The sequence below is a fragment of the Falco cherrug genome, chromosome Z, assembly GCF_023634085.1.
Source record: "Falco cherrug isolate bFalChe1 chromosome Z, bFalChe1.pri, whole genome shotgun sequence".
NCBI classification, from domain to species: domain Eukaryota; kingdom Metazoa; phylum Chordata; class Aves; order Falconiformes; family Falconidae; genus Falco; species Falco cherrug.
Window position 1 is genome coordinate 73981385 of NC_073720.1, and position 19097 is coordinate 74000481.

General features: G+C 41.2%; 1 protein-coding gene across 3 annotated transcripts in view; it reads right to left on the bottom strand.

The window, feature by feature from the left end:
• ECPAS (Ecm29 proteasome adaptor and scaffold) overlaps positions 1-19097 on the bottom strand; it is a 71672-nt gene that overhangs the window by 17757 nt on the left and 34818 nt on the right. For all 3 annotated transcript variants that reach the window (XM_055698319.1, XM_055698318.1, XM_027808480.2), the window contains exons 17-31: positions 17582-17662; positions 16609-16837; positions 15971-16062; positions 14086-14220; positions 11871-12036; positions 11286-11458; positions 10680-10781; positions 8484-8607; positions 7371-7516; positions 6238-6292; positions 5352-5466; positions 4349-4414; positions 3978-4095; positions 1520-1687; positions 539-618 (exon numbers count right to left, since the gene is read on the bottom strand). In XM_055698319.1, the coding sequence (XP_055554294.1) occupies positions 539-618; positions 1520-1687; positions 3978-4095; positions 4349-4414; positions 5352-5466; positions 6238-6292; positions 7371-7516; positions 8484-8607; positions 10680-10781; positions 11286-11458; positions 11871-12036; positions 14086-14220; positions 15971-16062; positions 16609-16837; positions 17582-17662 (1850 nt within the window). The remainder of the gene's footprint in view (positions 1-538; positions 619-1519; positions 1688-3977; positions 4096-4348; positions 4415-5351; positions 5467-6237; positions 6293-7370; positions 7517-8483; positions 8608-10679; positions 10782-11285; positions 11459-11870; positions 12037-14085; positions 14221-15970; positions 16063-16608; positions 16838-17581; positions 17663-19097) is intronic.

A 19097-nucleotide genomic window follows, 5' to 3' on the forward strand; every position in this document is an offset into this window, starting at 1 on the left:
AAGCAATCTTCACCACAGCAGCCTATGCAAACATTCCAGTTACAAAATTGTTCCCGATTTCTTTTTTGTAAGTATAGGATAAGAACAAAACAAAATGGTCTAAAGTCTAGAACTGAAACTAAAATGGAAGTTTCCAATACAGCGTAACTACAAACCACTATAAACGAAAAGCTTTATTAAAAATACTATACCAACTGGCATCCTGCTGCCAAGTATGTATTTAGCCAGACTGCCAAGATTTTCTAACATTAAGCAATATTTCAGGTCCAAGAATATGCAAGAACTTTGCAACCACAAATCTCCTCCTTCAGAGAATGTTGTTTAGTATCATGCTCAGGCTACATGCAAAAAAAAAAATTCAGGCTCAACGAAGCAAACAAGATTGTACCACATTTCAAGTGCAGACTACAAGACTGGGCTCTATCCTGATGAAAGGATGTGTTCTCTTCCCCCCCTCAACTTCTTCAGGTTAACAAGTTTATGGTGAAAAAGAGAAAAGAAAGTCTGAAGAAAAATCTGTTACTTTTCCTAGCAATACCTGGATTCCCTGATCCTCCACAGACTGCTGGTTAGGTTACTGATCAAATCCTCAAGAATTTCCTTCATGTACTTATCAACCTATTATTAAAAAAAAGGAAAAATCATGAAACAAACATGGGTCATGCATCCTCATTCTGTATTTTGGGTGGGGGGCAGGGGGTGGGGTAGAAGAAAAAAAAAATCCTTTTGGACAACACAACTGCCTTCAGTCACAGCAGGTGAACTAATGCTTGCCAGAGCTTACCCAATGCAAACTTACTCTGACTTTGCTTTAGACACTTTCTCTGCACTGCTTCAGGGCTTAATGCTGTGACATAGATGACAAGAAAAGAGTTCTTTCCCAGCTGAACTGTTTAGAAGCAGCACAAAACACACATTTACAGGAGAAGCAGCTGCACTCTGATGAGGTATCAGAGCAGATGACTTCATCCTAAGATCAGCTTTGCTAGGAGAAAAGATCCGCAAACCCAGTTCCAGGCCTTTCACAGCAAAAGCAAGGCCACCTCACAAAAATCACTTATTTCTGAAATTTGTCTAGGAGAAATTTCCCTCAGACTGATGGAACAGCTTCTTCCCATGGGTTTCCTCCCACTTAAAAACTGAGGAACCATACTTAAGATGCTCTTGCTCTAGGAAGCACATCTTAGGCCACAAGGATTCCTGAAGAGCTTCTCATAAGCAATGTCAAAGCAATATCAAAGGGTGGAAAGACTCCCTTAAAGTAAAGTAAACCATGAACTCTTAACACTGGCTGTACAAACAAGGTCTGCGATATGCTTTCACATGTAAGGGGCAGTACAAAACCTGTGCACACACCCCAGCTCACACATGGATTCAAGCACCTCTTTCTCTGTAGGACAATACTTCCCCCCTTCCTGCACAGCCCCTCCTTTCACAAGATGCAACCGTCCCACAAGGATCTTTGAGATGCTGCTGGCTAGCAGCAAACCCACCGCTATGCACTTTGCTGTTCACTCACCATTGACTTGTCCATGACCAAGGCATTCCAAATACTGGTCATTGCCTGTCGAATGCCCAGGTTGGGGTCAAACTGGTAACGGTAGAGCCGGGGAAGAAGCTGGGGTAAAAATGGAGCTAACTGTTCTCCAGCCTTGGCAGCTATCACATTGAAACCAAAAGCTGCTCCCTGAAATGATGACAAAGGAGTATTTTTTGAAACAATCTAATCACTCACTCAGTTACTGCACCTGAGCACACCAGTCAGTGGCAAAGTTGATTGATACAGTTTGGATTTAGACTAAACCAAAAGGGCTAGAATGGTACCAGAATTACGTCCACCCATCAGCACTACAGTACCACAGTGTTCTCAAGCATACAAACACACTCAGCAAACATAATACTTCAAAACTTCTTTCTCTTCAACCTTCATTTCAAGATACTGATTGACTCCCTTTGCAAAAGTGGTGGTGAAGAATTAAAACTATCAAGACTTGAATATACTCTTCTGAAAGATTCTTTCTCCGTAAAACTGGTGAGGGTGGGCCACTGCTTCCCTACAACTCTGCTGTATTTAGAACAACTTAGTGCTGCGGGCATTTCGGGCGAGCGGGAGTCAGATTCAAATACTCACAGAGTTCAAGATCTGATCCGTTTATTGTACAAACCAGGTAGACTTTTATAAGGCATTCTATAAGCGTGCAATAATGTGGTTGGCTATTTTACAAGCGTATAATGATATGATTGGTTAACAATTGTTTACTGGGAAGATTTCTGTTTCTGCTTGTTCTGGCATGTAGGCTCCTTTCTGCCGTTTCCCAGCTCCTCTTATCACGTCCCGTTGGCCTTGGTTTTGTGCCAACATCTGCAATTTGTTCCTCTTTCTTCATCCCACTGTTCTGGTCGTAACCTCGTCTTATTTCTTCAGTATTTTTCCACTTGCTTCAGAGTTCAGTATAATCGTTCAATACAGCAAGAGCCCCAACAACTTAGGAACTGAGAAGCTAAGACAACTTTACCTTACCTCTACAACCTGAAACTTCTGTGGATTATCATTTTGCATCTGTTCATATTTACTTTTAAACGCAAGTACTCTTCCATACTCTTTTCCTTCTCCAACACTGTCAATCCCACTGTCAATTGTAACACAGTGGAACTGATGCTTGCCTGTGAAGTCCCTTGGGATTTGGGAGGACAGCCCAATAAGAAATTGTAGTGCAGTGACAGCCTTTAATGACTTCATGTCAGTGTCAAAAGCTGCCACTCAAAACCCCATGCTAGGGATTTCACAGTACAGGGATGTGCTGTCTGGGTTAGTCTAGAAAAGGAAGACTAATAATGACACTCTCAGTTAGGACCACTGCTGTGATGAGCAAGAGGCTGCAGAAAATAGAAGGAAAAGGGAGGCATCATCTGCAAGGCCCTGAAAGGCCTGCTCTGCCTAGCTCTTGTGTGGAGGCTTGGAGCAGAGACTTCCAGATGCCCCTTTCAACTTGCATGATTCTGAAAATTCCTGAAATGCTAAAGCTCAACCTACAGTTGCTGAGTGGATTTTCTTGACTCATCCTGACTGCTGCAATTCCACAAGGGTCAGGAACCTAACCATGCTCCTGTCCTTCTCAGTTCCCAGGCAAAGAGCGGGAAGTCTTGAGAAGCATGCTGATTTGTCACACTCTGGATGAAACTTAATGCTGGGGCTTGTTTTTTGCATTAGGTGGTGTTGCCAGACTTAAAATCTCAGGTAGCAAGGAGGAAAGAGCGTGAAAGGTGCAGTATAGTAGGTGCAGCTACTTGGTTCTTCTGCATGAAAGCACTCAAAAGGTGCTCTGCCTGCTCCCAGGGTCACAACCAGTTTTCCATGCTTATCTAAAGCCAGTGAACAAGTTCCCAAGTTAAGCTCTGAGAAGTACACCTGAATCTTCAAATTTATGATGTGACTTTTTTTGGCAGGATGTGGATCCCGTACTATTTTGGCTTTGCTAGAGTTCCTAGTAGCTTTAAAATACCAAGACCCAGTTAAAAACGGGTACTTCTGGCAGCAGTGATTTAACTGGTATATTGTCAACTGGCTTAGCAACAAGTTCCTAAACTTGTTGCTGAATACTTTTTGCTCTGCCTTTTTACATAACAAAAGTCACCTTCTCTAGCATCTGAAAACTCATCCTGTTTTGAAAATATTACCTCGCTGTTTGAACATGTCAAGACCTGGCCTCTAAGCACACTCAAAAGTAAAGGGAAAGGATCACAGTTGATTCAGAGAGTAATGTAGAACGATATGAACCCTACGATACCAATGTTTTGTTGTAAGAATTTCAAGCAATCCTAAATCTGTTTTTCAGGCTGATAAATTTCCATTGAACCTAACATCAAAGCCTTCACAAGCAGTTACCCACAGATCCCATAACCAGAGCTAGAGAAATGCAGTTATTGTTTCCAGAGTTCATGGTGGGAATGGAAGTGGTACGAAAGCAGCAAATTACCTTCCGAGAATTCCACATGGCATGATGGTTGGCCAGGTTCATGAATTTGTACACCAGGTCTGGTTGATTGAGATCACTAGCCAGAGAACAAAGCTCCTTGTAGGTAGACAGGCCTTGACTTTGGAAAACAGAAGTGAGATCAGTGTCACTATGTTTAGCTACACAAGTGCCATAATAGCTAAAACTATAGTCAAACCACAGACTAAAGCAGACAGAGATAAATGAATACCCTATCTGTATCACAAGAAAATAGTTAACGGTAACTTAAAGAACAAGAAGGAACAAAAAGCTCAGGAAGCCGTTTTATAAGCAAGGGAATACTCTTTCAGCACTGATTGTGCGTCTGTCACTGAGACTGCCAGTAAACTTACCCATCTGGGGTTTTGCTCAGGCCGCCCTGAAACACCACAGTTTCTCCAGTCATCTCATGTTTGGCTCTGGTAGAAAAGAGGTCCAGAATTAGCTTTACCAAACTCTACCCCTGAATGGACCACACTACAGAACGGAAAGTTAATTTGGTTTGCTTTATTAACTCAGTAATTTCCCATTCCTTCAGGTCAAATCCCACAAAAAACGTATAGGTGTGAAACCACACAAGCTGCAAGGAATCTCATTAACCCGTATCATGTGTAATATTAAGGAGATGCTGCAGAAAGTGAAGGTTCTGCTGTGCAGTCAAAAGGTAAAAAGTCAAAACGTGAAAGGATGGCTTTTTATTTCTGCTCACACACAACCCATATAATGGTTTGCAATTCTCTACTTCAAAATGAAAAAAATCCAATTTCCATTCATCTAATCTCTTTCAGTTTACCGTCGCTGGATGCCCATACTCCCAGCCTAGGTTTTTGTCATTCACAGTGGCCATACTCATACAAGATTAGACAGGAGTAGGCTGTTAGAAGAACATTTCCAGCACCCATGAACATAATTACTAGCCAGGAGTCCTGCAGGACCAGCATTGTTTGCAGTGAAGCAGACAAGCAACCATTAAACAAGAATTCCTCAGCAAAAGGTACATTTCAGGCACAAGCAAGTCCCTGCTTCTGCAACATTCACACTGTGCAGAGTTGCTGCAAGTGGCCATTGTCTTTTGCAATTACACAATGCAGCAAGTAGGAAATCTAACCCAACCCCAACTGATCTGAACTGCTTGAACAGGAAAGAACCATTATTTTGAAGCTTTGTTGAATGAAACAAAATCAGAGCAATTTCAGTTACTACAAACTAAGCTGAATTAAGAAATGTCCCAGTTTACCCACTGGGAATATACACATATTGGCTTGCCCCTGGCCACAAGACATCTCTTTCCACACGCAAGAGAGGTACACTTTTGTTGCCATCAGACACATAGCTCAGAGTACTCCCTCACTGTACCTTTTCCCAGTCATAAGTGTATCAACAAGTGTGGTGACTAGCTCTTGCTGATCCTGTTCACTTCCTAGTTCATATATCAGTCCAAGACCTTTTGAAGCAACATCTTGACTAAGCTCTGCAAGAAATTTTACAAAGTAAAATTAAATACAAGCATGTTATAAAGTAACATACAAATTTCAAAAATAAGTCCCAACCAAAAGATCTCTGTGCTGCAGTTCACAACTCTCTGTTTCAGACAAGATCTAGTCTGGCAAGACACCAGCTTTGAATTCTGAAACAGCTATTTGTTTTGAAAGCATACCGCCATCATTCCAGGTGACACCTTCATATTAATATTGTCAGTGCAGGTTTTAAAATAGCGGAGACAGTTCCAAGAGCCCTAAGTATTCTGACACACTGCTGGCCCCTGAAGTCCAGCAGAGTTAATAGTAATACTCTCTTCAACTTCAGTGAGCTTTGGATAGGCTGCCACATGCCACCCTTTCCACCAGCTGCAATGGGGAGAACTACCAGCCAAAATCCGGTAGCTTAAAGATGGCTTAGAGTTCCTGTCCATGCAGAACTCTGTTATGCATCCTGCTGCTCAAAGCAGTCCAGAAGCAGCACCACTGAACAGCTTCTGTCATTGCAGTCTGAAAGGGCAAATGCAGAAAAAGATTTGTGCATGGTTAGCAAAGAACAGAAAAAAGCTGTGCTTCTCATGACTACATGTGATGTCTAGAAAAGAAATCATTCCTATTACATCAGAAATAGGATGTTGCTACAGTCACCTTTTAAGGCTGACTGACAGAGAGAACGTAGGTGACTTTCTGCCTGCTCAAACATTCCCTCCATTCCGTTAAAAGACCACCAAAAGACACAACTCTTAAGATGCGATAGTACTTACCATCACTATCTGACAGAATTGAAACAAATGCACTTTGAATATCCTTGAGATGAGACTGTAAAGTGAGAAAAAAGGACATTATTTTTATCTCAGGTTTTGGATCCTTTGTCTGGTCTCAAGGCAAGTTCCTAACAGATAAACAGAGGCTACTGTACCAGTGAGGTTGCCTATTTGAGCTGCACCTATGACAAGAACTGCCCTCCTTTCCAGACAGGTAAGCAGCAGCTTTACTGACATTCACAGAAGGTAACAGTTATTAGTCCAGCATCTCCTTACAGCTATCATGCCATTAGTAAACAACTTTTATTTTCCTTATCTAATACAGAGGAGTAATGCAGCCAGATGGGGCTGTCTTTTGTGCAAGGACATCTTTACTTCATCCCCAAACTAGTGGATTTTGCCACCTCCCACAAGGTGCATTGTTTAGATCAGTGTAAATATGATCTTACATTTGCAAAGCACTTATTGTCCCAAAGCTCTTTATCATTACCTGGAGAGCAGAAAATGGTTACATGGTCCCATCACAGCCTGTAGTACCTCTATGCAGAGAGCAGACATTTTGGTTGGGAATGCTTTATTAAGTCCTTGCATGGGACCTTTCACATTCTCTCATTACAGACAAGCACCCTAAACATAAGGTTTCCATCAAAGCACATCAAAAATACAGAGCACATGAAGGACATCGTAACTGCTCTCAGGTACCAAAGTTGTGATAAACTCTGTGAAACCGGGTCCAGGAATTCCATCTAGTTCTCCCCCCTCTTCCCCAACTAGAGTGCCTTTTAATGTTTTCCAAAAATAAATCCTGAAAACTATACAGACACCAATCTCTCCTTCCCAAGGGAAGACGTACTATTACATGTTGCAACAGCTGTTCACACTAAGCTCACTCTGACTTCAGTGCAAGTCAGATGTTTACAAAGGTGCCAAACAGCCTTGTTCACCTGCCAGTTAGTATGTACCCCTAGTAACAGAAGATAAGGCACATCTCAAAAAGACCTCAATAAGGTCTCAATAAGTGCAGCACTGGGGGAAAAGAGTCAATGGAAGTGAAGGAGAAGGAAGGCACAGAAAGGAGGTGAGACAAAAACAGGGACAAGGAGCCAGTGTTGGGAAAGGAGCCTATTTCTTACCTTAATTGCTTTGTGTGTGCTCAGCTTCTTCACCATTGACAGAAGCCAGATGCAAGCTGCCTGCCTGACGTGTGGGTTGGGGCTGATAATGTGCTTGTTCAAAATAAGGTCTAGGACCCAGGGAACCACGTCATTCACTTTCAAACCTATATGGAAGAAAGAAAGGTGAAGGGGAGAGGGGGAACTTTGAGAATTTGCTGCACCTATTTTTTATTTCAATAATGTGCAGTGGCAATGCAAAACCTATTCAGGTCATAAGTACTCAGATGACACCTTAATCTCTGCTTACCTAGGAAAAGCCTTCACTGGAGTCACTGGGAAAGTATTTCTCCTAACAAACAGTGAACAGAATCCTCCTAACCCTTCCTGAAAGTGTTTTGGAGCCTGTGGCCAAGATGAGGTAGCACTCATACTGCGTGAGACCCACTGCACTACTGTTAGGACTCAAAATTTCTGGAGCAATGGCAGGATTTGGTTCCTATCCCATTCTGCACATGCTCAGCTTTGTGAACAACAGATATCTAAGACCACTCTTACAACATTAAAACACCTGTTTGCAGATCTAAGGCCAATAGGTGCCTGTTCTGAAACTAGCATTTTGTCATGCTTGTATTTCAGTGGGTACCAAATCTTAGTCTTCAAATAAAATTTCTGCATTTATTGCATGCAAATGTAATTTAATCATATCACTCCAAGTCGTTGGAAAAATACTTGTAATTTAGTTTTATAGTGCCGTTTCCCTGTGCAGGCTTCAAAATGCTATTTTAAAAGGTCTGTGTGTCTCAAACTTGAACTAATAAAACATGGCAGACCAAAATGAAAAAACCCGAAACAAATGCAGTGTCAACTGGCAGTGAATTAGATTTCATGAAGAAGCTATTTAAACAGCACATGAGACAGTCTTCTACCCTCCGAGTAAATGGACTTGAAGAGGTGAAACGACCCATATATAATCAGCACAGCAGAACATGGCACTGTGCTAACAGACAAAAAAGGCTCTTACTTCTACTGTTACAAATCAAACACCACAGAAAAAAGTTATGGAGCCCAGTGATTTTACACTGTATGATATTTTACATTCCTCAGCCTAGCCCCTGTATTAGGAAGGCCTACCTGAAGGAGGGATATATTCCTCCTCTGTGACTGTCCATGCATCACGTGCAGCCACTGAGCTGGTTCCTACAGCAGCACTGGTAATAGCTTCACCTACAGTGAACTGCAGTTCTATTTGTTTGGCCTGAAAAACACAACAGAGCCTCACTGACAGTACTAATTAAACACACCCGAAAACTTTTGGCACTTACTCCACAAAACCACAGTCCCTCTTCCAACCCCAACTCTCAACACCAATTTTCAGTAAGATCAATCCTTTGGTGAGCTTCTGAAACTATGTGGCACCTAAGACCCACTGAAATTCACGGAAACTGAGCAGATGTCGAACTCTCCAAGATATATGGTAAAAGCTAAAATTTCCATACTTATTTTTTAAAGTGTACCTCCTACAAACTATTTGCTAGTCTCTGCAAAAGTTCAAGTTAGTGAACAGAAAGAATTGGAGAGGCAGGATGAAAATAAAGTTAGAACAAGACTGCCAGTCATTAATGAAAATTACTGTGGCTTTGTTACATATGCAATAGTAAAAAGATTTTCCTGTAATTCCCCAAGAGATGCACAAACCTGTTTTTCACATTAAAAGAGTACACACAATGCTTTCCTTTGCTTCTTTGTTCTATTTTCACTATTCTCTAAGCTCTCAGGAACAGAATGTGCAGAACTGTGCCACTTTTTGTCATTATTTATGATGAATCTTGAGTCGTAAGAACTGATTTCCATACCTTCTGAGCACCTTCTAGATTGCTTTTCTTACTCTCTGGAAGCATGAAATGCTCAGGCATTTGAAGAAGCCCTTAGCTTCCTGCAATCTAAGATAAATTGTTTTGTTTTTTCAAGTACACATTTTAAAAAGGAAGCTGTTAATGTCCCTAAGCAGTTAAAGGAGGTAAAATTACGTTTCTAACTGCTGTTTCTATGTTCGTGTACGCAATGTTCTTACGATTACTGCTTGTTTGATCACATCAGATTGAAGGACTCAAGGTCTGTCTGATATATTCAATAGCTGCTTCTACAGCGCTGAACCCTATGTCAGTCTGAACAAGAAAGGAAGGTGAAGCAAGCTGTAAATGAAGAACACTAAAAAAAGTTCCCTGACTATTTGATTCTGCTGTCTGGCATACTGCAATATGTACATCAGCTCTGAAGTACTGCTAAAGAATGAAGTCTACTACACTGATGCATTTAGACTGACAGCAGATACATACACATTCCTATAAGGAAAGCTTCTAATTCAAGTCAGTTGTATCAGCTGAAGTAGTTCAGATGAAAAAAAAAGATTTATTTATGTTATCTACTTTTACGGTTCTTTTGAAGAACCAAGTACAGGCCTACAGTTTCACTACTATAAGCTCTTAAGATTTTATACATACAGATAGTTCTCCTGAAGGGGAACACATATTCACCTCAGAGACTGGGGCAGAGACCTCAACCGACAAGTTTTTGAACTGTGGCATAAAATGTTTCACAAACCCCAAGCCTACCTCTGCTCTCTATTTCAAGGCAGTTTTAAAAAACCCAGAGGCACAATTACAAAAAGACAGCTCACCTTGTAAACCTGGCCCTAAAGTATACAGAAAACATTCAACTAGAAATACTGTCCTGGTTGCAGCTGGGATAGAGATAATTTTCTTCTTAGTAGCTGGTGCAGTGCTGTGTTTTCCATTTGCTGTGAGAACAACATTGATAACACACTGATGGTGTTAGCAACAACTAAGTTGAGGACATTTTAACTTCTCAGGCTCTGCCAGTCAGAGGGCTGGAGGGACACAAGAAACTGGGAGGGGACACAGCCAGGGCAGGTGACCTGAACTAGACAAAGAGGTATTCCATACCACGGGGCATCACGCTTGGTGTATAAACTGCGGGGGCTGGCCAGGGCCTGCTGATTGTTGCCTGGGGACTGGTCAGGAGGTGGTAAGCAGCTGCTGTGCGTCACTTGCTTTCTTTTCATTCCTCTCCCCTTCTCCCTCCTTTCCATTATAATTATTATTATTGTGGGGTTTTTGTTTTATTTTATTTCAGTTATTCATTTGTTCTTACTTCAACTCTCGAGTTTTACATTCCTTTCCAATTCTCCTCCCCATCCCTCTGGGTGAGGGGGGAATGAGTGAGCAGCTGCATGGTACTTAGTTACCAGCTACGTTAAACCACGACAAATACTGCCATATAAAGAATAATAAATTGATAATGCCTCACCTCCACAGAATCCATTAAACCCTGCAGCAGTAGCTTCTGGTGGGGAAAATCTTCATCTCCCACTGGGAAGTAACCTAATGTTTGTATTGCTCGTTCCTTCATCTTAAATACAAACAAAAAACCAACACCATCACATAACCTTCCTCCTAACTCCAGAAGACACACTTTAAACCCACTCCTTCTCACCCCTGATGAAGTTTCACTTAAGGTACCAGAAGTTAGACATGCAAGTGACTTATTAGATCAAGCAGTGCGCCTCTCTTCCAAAACACAGATCAAAACAAATGTCCTGTTACCTTTGAGATTATTTCCAGGTAAAAGAAAATACTCACATTTTTCTTGAATTAAAATTACAACCATTCACAGTTTTCATCCCTTAAGCTCCTACTTACAACTGCAGAAAGCACAGACAATCAACAGCTAGACAACACTGGAAAAATCCTTAGCCTAATTCTGAAAACCCTTAGCATAACCCTGACTCACTGAAGCCAGCAATAAGCCTAATTCCTTTAAAAAACAAGGCTCAGTTTGGCAGGTAATACATAAACCTGGGGACAAAGCATTCCAGAAGTGAACAAGAATCATAACAATACTACAAAATCTTGCCTTATTTGTTTCCTTGCTGGAAGGGATGCGGGCCAATAAACTTTCAACAAGTTGCAGCTTTGTAAATCCTGTTCCTTCGCTGGGGATTGGCAATGGGCCGTTCCTGCCAATTTCCCCAAGAGCTGTACAAGCAGCCACCACAAGGAAGGGAGAGGAGCTGTCCAGAAAAGAACCTACAGGAAAAAGCAAAACAGGGTAGCTTGGATTTTATATTAGTATTTAACTGTAGGCAGGCAGGCACTTATATTTTAAATACTTTGCTTCTTGCATGGGTATCTATCTCCTTTACAGCTGGTAGAAAGCATTATGCTAGAACGCAAAGTGAAAGGAGATACACTGAGGAGCCTAGGCAGTGGCACCAGTCCTAATTGTGCAATGTTGGTATATGAGCTAAAAGTCCACCTAATTCTTGTTGAAAAGTGTTATATCCATACATCAGATGACATTTTTGAAGGCTGTAAATTCTATAACAGAAAGTGAACTCAGGATTACAGTATCTATGGGCTGAACACCTTAGAAAATTCCTCAGTCTGGGGTGGTTAAAAAAAAACCTGTTACATGCAGCAGTCTTAAGTAGGAAGTTACCTATTGTCTCTGTTGTCGACTTTATGAGTTGTTCTTGTTCCGGCATCACTGCAGTGTTTGGGTGTTCTATGTCATGTAGCTCCATTGTTCTGATTTTTCCTTTAGCCAAGTACCTTCCTACTGTAAATCCCAAAGCCAACAAGGATCCGTGTTGGACCTCCGGGCTCTACAGACAACACCAACAGTGCAGAAAACCTCATTGTCAAAGTAAGTAACCCTTTGCATGAAGTTTAAAAACATATATGGACAAGCCAGATGAGAAGGCATCCTGAATAATGCAGTACTAACACACAACGCAACAACAGAGAGTTTGATATTGCTAGTGATCTCTGACGGATGGAGTCCTTTAAGATAAATGAACAAGGCTTAAAAGAGGCTTAGGAAGACAGATTAAGAACTTATCACCAGCACTCACATTCCTGAAGCCTACCTTTTGGTAGCTAGGCAAAAAAACCGACCCCAACAATCACATTTAAAAAATCCAACTCACCTGATTTGTAAGTAAAGACTTATGAAGGTGAACTAAGTTAAAACTATGCTGTCTCTACTTAATAACTGGACCTTCTCAGATTGAGGGGACAAAATGTGCCCTTTGGTAAAAAGCAGTAAAGGGAAATTAAGTCTAGATTTGCATTGCTAAGAACAAGAACACACTTGGCCTATAAATACTGAAGGCAATGCCTCTACACAGTTTGGTAGGCCACAGACTGTGAAACCTAATTATTGCAATTAAATGTCAAGAACATTAATTTCTCCAATGCTGATTTAGTGTGGAGACTATCTAATGACGGTGCTCATTCCTACAGGTGAATTCTAGCAAAAAGATTTTGTGCAGAAATAAGGCTGTGAGACTTACATGTTACCTTAATTAAAAAAACACAAGGAAGGGGGCAGGAACTTAAAACTCAGATTAGTTAAGTCTACCTAGCTTTTATCACAACCCTGCAAAAAGTTGCATCAGTGCAACTGGGCTGCCAGGACAGAATCCTGAAACTAGCTTGCCCAGCAGGGACTGCTCCTTGTCGCGGTCTCACAGCTGCAAAGCCAGCTGAAGATGAGTCCTTCCCCTCTCTTCACTTCGGCTACTCATTTTCACTGCAGTGAGCCACTAGAGATCACCACCACCCACCCCTGGCTGTATTGATTCAACTGGTTTGGTACACTTGCAGCAAAACAGAGTTCTAACTGACTCAAACTCAAAAATGCATGGGAACACCCTGCTTTTTTTGTTTCGTGATTGACATCTCTCTTCATTCTCAGCCAGTTTCTGCAAAAGGTTTCACGTAAATCTTAACAATGACAGGGCTTTAGCTCCCAGACAGAGCTTTGAGAGAGTTAAAATAAATTGTGTTTGCTAATTACAGCAAAGTGATCAGCACCTCTAGTCAACATTTGAGCCTGCTACCTGCAATGTAATATGGTGGCCTGTTCAGTCCTTCAGAGAGACTGATATAAAAACGTCTTTGGGAAATGTAACCTAAAAATACTACTACTTTCCCTGCCTTTCAGGATTCAAGACACACCAGCACAGAAACCTGCCTGATTTGTTTTCAGGAGTCCTTCTCCATGCCTGTAGTGGCAAAATGCAGAGATGAGGATCACAGGGAGTGGAAGAGGGTGCCCGAGGAGAGAAGGCTGGCGAACCCACCATGCAGCGACACAGCAACAGAAGGCTGCTGAGCAGTCCATGTGGGGTGGGAGGGAAGAAGCCAGCCCTCACCTGGCAAGGGCTGCTGGCAGGACAAGACCCTGAGGCAATGAGGAGCCAGGAAGCGTTTATGGCTCAGGAGGGGATGGGGGAGTTAAACATTTCACAAATTAAACATTTTCTTAGTTCTGTGGGTTCCCTGTAGTTGCTCATGAATAAGGAACTGGTAAACTGAGGCAGTGTGATCTATTGCCACTCAATGGGATGAGGAATATTTAGCTGGCTAGAATTGGTTAAATATCTGACAGTGCTGGCTTTGCTTAGGAATTGCCTCCAGGAAACCTTCCTACTGACCTTAACAACAGCTTCAGGGATTAATTTATTTAAAGATCTGCTGAACTCACCTACAACAAAAATCCCTTCTCACAGGCCAACTGGAAGTCAGCTGGTTAATTTTACACTCAGATTAAGGCTAATACATCTTGGGCACACTATGAGATTCAGATTTCTTATTAGTTACATGACATGAGGAAATCAAAGAAGTAGCAGACAAAGGAAGGTAGTTACATGGTTGTCTTTTGTCATCTTGATCAGCTGCTCCAAGGAGGTCCTAAGCTCATCTCCAGACATGGTAGACAGCACGACAGAATAAAACAGGGCTGCAAGCTCACGCATTTCTTCTTTGTTTGTATTCATCAGGCTCTGCAGGAGTTTTTAAAAAGAAACATAATATATGGAAGCAGCTTCTTATACCACCTGTTCATAGAGAGCTTCAATATACAAGCACAACTGTCATGCAGCTACACATGTAGTACTTAACTCAGAAACCACTCTTTAAACTGACAGCATTATTATTTAGTAAGAAACAAAGTACTCAGTTCAGCAAAGCATTCATTACACACTCAGTGTTTAGGAGGATGGTTACCACTAGCCACAAGAGGGCTACCCATCAGTTCTGTGTTAAAACACGCTAATTGAATGCTTGGCCAAGTTTTGTCTTCAGACATGAGCTTCCACATTTTGCACCTATACTGAGCTAAAAAAAGCTCTAAAGAAACTATTTCTCCTGAGCTACTGGAGGCTTCCATTTCTTTTTATTAATCAACGGGGGAAAAAACCTGAGGTTAAACCAGTTAAATCCAATGGTGACAAAAAAAAGTGTCCAGGAAAGCACAGCTATCAATGCAATTTATGCACTTTATATTAGACGTTGTATTATTTAAATTGTTGAAAATTTGAATTTGGGAAGCCTCAGGTCATTTGTTAAGATACAATCTCACCTCTGTCATTAATTTGAGGTGTAATGCATCACATGTAAAAAATTCATACCCAAATTTGAATGGCTTGGGCCACCACAAAGGCGGCAAAAATGAGCCAAGCGAGAAATGAGATCTGGCAGGCATGAAAACGTAACTCTAACTTCATCTCAAAACTTGCATCAGATCATGTAGCCGACAAACTCCTGGAACTGTTCCTTCCACTTGGCAAAGTGATATCACACAACAGATGATTTACAACAGTATTTCTGGAACTAGGTAGTATCGGTTACCACTCCTGGAAGCTGAATTTTGCAAATGGACACCAGATCAAAGAAAAAGAAGGGTTTTCTGCAAATGATGAGCAATACTGAAAAGCAGAATGATTTTAAGTCCTTTCCTTTGAGGTTCATACCTGCATTTAACTGAGACATGATAAACTGTATACAGTCCGAAGCAGCACAGAAAGGAGCAGGAGAAATTACTAGAACATATTCTGATTTTTCTTTAACTTGACCAAGTATTTTTTTCTGCCAGATTCCCCCAATGAAATGAAAGGCAACCTGCAAGAGCTTAGCAAATCCTGGATGCCTGAAGCAAATCAAAAACATTAAGTTGCCTGAGAAAACAATCTAGGGAAAGGAGAATTCACTTTGGTTTATTCCCACGCAGACTTCAAATTATCCCTTTTTTTTTGTTCAAGGACAATAAAAAAAAAAACCAAGAAAACCCCAAAACTCCACAGAAAGGGCTCTAAAACAGAGATCTAGTTAATCTCATTTTCTGCAAAACCACTCACATCTTCCCACTGGAACATTCCCATTGTTAAACAATTCCTTGAAAAATGTGCAGAATTCTTTTTTCAATTTTCTTTTGCTGTGTAATGGATTTTCTTACCAAGGGGGAAAACTGACTGACTATACCAACAAGATCAATTACATAGATTACCCAAGAAGATGTAGGTCGATGAAGAAAATCAGTAACAGCAGACAAGCAAAAAATAATTTTCCCTATCCTGCTATATATAACACGTCATGAGGTGCTGTAAGTAGAAATACCAGATTTCAAATTCAGTGCATGCTTGGAAATAATACTCCATTCCACCATAGGAGAAAGCCAATTTTTTCTAATTCAAACCATCTACATCCCAAAAAACCAAAAAACAACAACAAAAAAATGGGGAAGTTTCAACATACCTTTATCCAATCCATTTTGTCTACAAATCTAGTGGCTAGTTTTTCTGGATACACTGAAACAACTTCTAGAAGACAATACATGACTGGCAAACCTAAGAAGTAATTAAAGAATCAGGTTATTAAACAACTGCAGTATTTACAACAACCTAACAATCAGTGATAAAAAGAGGTTAAGAAGTATGAGGCATTTCAAAGCACTCATTTGCAATTCACTAGGGATAACAAACAAAACAGAAGAACAGGGTACAGTATTTCTCAGAAATATTAGGAAAAACTAACAGAAGCAAACATTCTGGTAGCAATTTATTCTAAAGGTATTCCAGCACTTTAAGACTACGCTTGTCACAGATGCGCCATTATCAGAGTGAGGAAGACATAGCATTCACTGGTGAGGAAGCTGTTACAGGCAATGGCCTCACAATTTTAAAGCATTATGTCAAGCAATGCTGTAATTTTACTGTCCTGCTTTCTCCCACCTACACAGCAGCATATAAAGGAACAAGTTAAAACTTCTCACCATATTGTCAATGTCACAGTTCTGTGATTGCTACAGCCAAGTTCAAAGCATTGGGAGTGGCAACTCATTTCTAGTAATAGAAGACTTTTTCTTTAAGATGATGCTGCACACAGCTTCTTACCTCCAACACCGGCTAAGACCTGCTGAAGAAGGCCAATATATACATGTACAGGGTTGGTTTCTGCACTTTTTGAAGAGGAGGAGGAAGAGAAAGAGATGTGGTTGCCAGACATGAGGTTTCTTATGTAACGTCCAATGGCTGGAGCATGATCTTGCATATCTGCCAAGCTCTGCGAGGCTGGCACGACACCTGCACTGTGAGCAAGACACATCCGCAGATACAGAACTATCTAAGTAGAGAAGAGAAAAACACAGGATACCAAGTGCATGAGCGCTTGGAAAACCATGGAGAAGACCAAATAAAAGAGCATGGAATATGCTGTATTTAATGTAATCAAAACAAGACAGTTTCCTCTTTAAATCAAATCTAGACAAAGAGTCAGGAGACAGGAACAAATACAAAGCGTAACAAATCTTAGGACCAGTTAAGGCAATACACCTGCATAAGCAGACAACCCTACAGTGCTGGCAACACTCTCAAAAGATTAAATTATACACAGACTTCTGGTTTACCATCAGCGGATGCAACCTTGCAGACAATTCAGCCTGTATCGCGCACTAATTTGGCATGTATACGAATGCAATCCAACACACTGCTAATACAGACCTTGCATCACATCTGAATTTGTGTTTACACATCACTGAAGCCAGGGAGTCTGCTATGAAAAGAACAGCCTCAAGAAGCATAATGGGACTTCTGCACAGGATTGCCAGTTTCTCCCTCTGACAAGCTATTATATTAGGTACGCTGCAGAAAGCAGCCCTCTCAGGAACATTCCTCTCAATCCTCCATGACAATCCTGTTCAGACTGCCCTTCAAGGACAGACAGATACAAGATGGAGAGTTAATCCCAACATCTGTCTCTAAGAAGAATTTCAGGATGTAGGGCAACTTACGGTAAACGTTAGTTTCTTATACTGTCCTCTAAATAAATAACGGTACCATATCTGAGGAAGTAAATCCAGACAATTACCTCTGCAAATGTGGCAGGATTGAAAGGCAATGCTGCAGTTCCAGTCATATATTTAGCTGGAGTTTTCATTCGGTGAGAGGCCTGAAAAACAGAGTATATTAAGAGTGGAACATTCAGACCTATGAACAGCAGAGATGTTGGAAAGGTCAAGGAAATTTTGCTGATGCAATTATGTTTATCCTCCACTTAGCAACTGAAAATGTACAACAGTTCTATAACAAGAAGGGCACAGTGCACTTGAATAGTACAGTTTAGGTCCACCAACTTTATGTCCCTATCAACTCAGAACGCAGAAACTCTGAATTCACGAGAGGGAACGGCATGGGAGGCTGGACGAGGACAACATTCTTTCTTCCTCCCAGGAAAAAAAGAAGTGCTTTAGAACTGGAAACCAAAATACCTCATAAACTTCCAAACTCTAAGGCATCCGAGCTGACAGGCAACCAGGAAGCTTGGAGACAGCAGCTCAGCCTGGAGATGCTGCAGAGCAGCCAGGCTTCCCCAGTACCAAGAGTTGGGCAACTTGTGCTGTACCAGCCAAAACCAGGGAGCCTCCCAGACCCTACCACCTGCTAGGTAGAAGGCCGCTGCAGCAAATGAGTAACTCCTTTCCATGGGAATGTGAGGTTTGACAAGCAGGAGTATTCCAGCAGAAAACCATCCAAGCAGAAGGTTTCCAGTAACACCCACTACAAATACTGCAGAAAAGCATGTCTGTATTCTCTAGGTGATACGCACATCAGTGCTAGGGCTAGATTCAGCAAGGAAGCCTTGCATCTGAATAAACACACAAGGTAGTCGCACAGAAGTCAACAGATCCTCACATCTCAACATGCTCAGGTCTTTTGCTGCACTGTAACTGCAATGACATCCAGAAAAATTCATGAAAACCCGAATTAATGAACCAGAAGATGACCCTCTTGAATACATTCCCATCATATCATGCAGATCAGGTCCTACTCTTTCATGTACACTTTCTTGCAGAGGGAGACAAGGATCATGCTAATGCATGCAGGAAAGCCCTTTTGCATCTTGGTCTACTGTGCCAAGCAAAGCATACAAACTTCTTAAACATCTTCAACACTCGCAGAGTATTCGTATGTGAAAATTCACACTTCAAGACAACTAACCAAAGAAATGTACCTCTGAAGATTTTTTAACATGCCTTCAGGACATGTAAAGAAGATCTGAAAAGTGCTCAAAGAAAAAAAATTTTAAAATTCAGCCAGGAGTGAGGGAATCTTGTTTTTCTCAGCAGTGATTAGACTAGGCTGATCCATATGTATTTAGTGACATTACAGAAGTCAAGGAAAATTAAAAAATTAACTACAAGGGGACAGGCATTTAATAGTGTTACCTAAAACTCAATCTTTGTTTCTTAATTTTTCTGTATCAATTTGAATAACCAGTATTTTGGACAAAAGCAAGTTTTTTCATAAAGCTTCACATACTGTGTACACCAGCAGAGTACACCGTGTTTCACAAGAAATCTCTGTTCTGCTACAACAGAGCTCTT